This window comes from Eurypyga helias, unplaced genomic scaffold (genome assembly GCF_000690775.1).
Source record: "Eurypyga helias isolate BGI_N326 unplaced genomic scaffold, ASM69077v1 scaffold11888, whole genome shotgun sequence".
NCBI lineage: Eukaryota > Metazoa > Chordata > Aves > Eurypygiformes > Eurypygidae > Eurypyga > Eurypyga helias.
Genome location: NW_010265084.1, coordinates 64,973 through 67,140, shown reverse-complemented (window position 1 = coordinate 67,140; position 2,168 = coordinate 64,973). Strand labels below are relative to the sequence as shown.

The window sequence follows — 2,168 nt, the reverse complement described above, 5'->3', positions numbered from 1 at the left end:
GTCTTTAAATGTCTAAGCCTTATAAAATAAATACTTGTATAAATACAGTTTAAGGATTAAGTCATTTTATAGAGGCAGGGTGTTCTGTTTGTTAAAATGTGACAGTTTAAGTGACGCTATCAGAAAACCGCCACCAATATATCCCCAATTCTTGTATGTAAAATTCCTGGCTGCTATTCTATAGTCTTTCACAGTTCAATGGATAATATATTTTGTCTGTGGTGGAGAATGTGTGAATAAATGCAGGTTTTTGAAATCCAAACCATTTTGTTTCCAAAGTAAACTTTGCCCTTTGCAGACTGTGGCCCAATGAGCTGTTTTCCTGGGAAGCAGTGCCCAGGTTCATACTTCAGAACTTCTGTGAGAATGTAACAGTGACAAAAAATAGGTTCAGTGACATTCGCTAAAACATGCAGCTGTATATATATTTATATCTATATCTATCTCTCTCCATATCAGCATGTTATGAAATTAAAAGGGTGGCAGTAGTCCCAAATGCTGTTATTTCAGGTAACAGATAAAACACCCCTTTGCTCCCTGTCCTAGGATTTTTTTAGACTTAAGTGCTACTCTATCATAGTCATAGAACACTTTATTCCAGGGAAGCTTGGAGTGCTCTACAAAGGTTGGTGTCATTCTTTCCATCATGAGGGGAAACTGAGGCAAGGGGAGGACGTTTCTCCTACTGCTCCACTTTTCCTCCTAAAACGTACTTTTAAAACTGGGGTCCTGACCGGCTATCATGTTCTTAAAACAACAAAAGGTGTATGAATCATTTCTGTAGATGAGGCATGATAAGAATTGGCCTCCTCCTCGCTCACTGGCATATGCTGGGAGTGGATGGTGCCAAGGGCTTTGGTGAACTCCCACAACACCTCTTGACTTCATGCCTGGGGGAAGGCTGTGATCGACACCATAGAAGAGCCTACCAAGAGGGTTTCCTGGCAGTAAGGGAGTAATTCTTTCAGCACCCGATTCCTTCGCCCCACATTTACCTCCTCAGAAAAATTAATGAAGTTTCTGAGAGGAGTAATTGGGCAGGCAGCTCTGTCCAGGGTTGTGTGTTTACCCCTGGGCAAATCACGAAATGGGATCAGGATTTCTGATACGCTGTGTGCATCAAGTACCTATGTAGGTGCTTAAGATGAGATACCACAAGTAGTCTGGCATTTCACCTCAGCCTCCTTGAGAAAGCGCATCTCAAGCACAATTAATAAACTTTGGCAAATTCATTAACTTCATAATATACTGATGGCAGATTTTGCTCCATATGCAGATCACATTTTTCAAGGAAAATAACATTAGTGGTGATATTAAACAGAAAAGGTGGAGGTCATGTCTACAGCATGCAAAATAGAGAAGGAAAATGGGGTTAGGAAAACACTTTAGGTGCATGGACTCTACTCTTCAGATGAAAGTGATGAAAGGTAGCTTGTAATATCACAGGTACTGTGTTTTACAGTACCACAGAGTATCTTCCAAAATATATGTCATAAATACTGACAGTGTTTGATAGGCACAATTACTATAATGCAGTCATCCCCAAGTAAACTTATTGCTAAAAGCTGCAGTATCACTTTTTGCAAGTAAGATGACATTATGATTTATGGAGAACTCATCAGCCCAATGTTTCTAAAGCTGCAAATGAGCTTTGTCATGCTATTTCTCTTCCCTTGTAAAAAGGATGCTGCTGTTTTTCCCTTAGACCTTTCAACGAGTGTGAACAACTCAAAGGAAAACTAGAAAGAGAATTCCACAGCAGAAGGGACAACACCAACAGATTTCAAGGACAAAATCGGATTGGATCATTTAAAGGGCAGGCTTAGACCTCCTTGCGAAAGACAGTTAGCGGCCTACCATAAAATGAGCACTTGTTCATGAAAACCCCACTCAGCATCTTACAGGCTTTGAACAGTTTCTTCTACGGAGGGACTTTTAGCTACACAGAGAGCTGCGACGCCTAATGGGGATCCGTCTCAGTCCTCCGCTGTGCAGCCCAGCAGCTCTGACCGCAGGGTGATCCTGCCGTACCACGACCATGGGAGAATGCGGACGTGCCTGGCGTAGATCGGAGGGTCGATGACGTTCTTACGGTGCGTGTCGTTGTCAAAATTACCCTGGAACACCTGAAGGGCAAGTAATGAGAAGATTTAAACCTAGGTGGCCTA

General features: G+C 42.0%; 1 protein-coding gene across 1 annotated transcript in view; it reads right to left on the bottom strand.

The window, feature by feature from the left end:
* Positions 1-1,489: 1,489 nt before the first annotated feature.
* EDIL3 (EGF-like repeats and discoidin I-like domains 3) overlaps positions 1,490-2,168 on the bottom strand; it is a gene marked incomplete at its 5' end in the record, with an annotated part of 53,824 nt that continues 53,145 nt past the window's right edge. The window contains one exon of the mRNA XM_010156603.1: positions 1,490-2,126. Within this exon, the coding sequence (XP_010154905.1) occupies positions 1,977-2,126 (150 nt within the window). The remainder of the gene's footprint in view (positions 2,127-2,168) is intronic.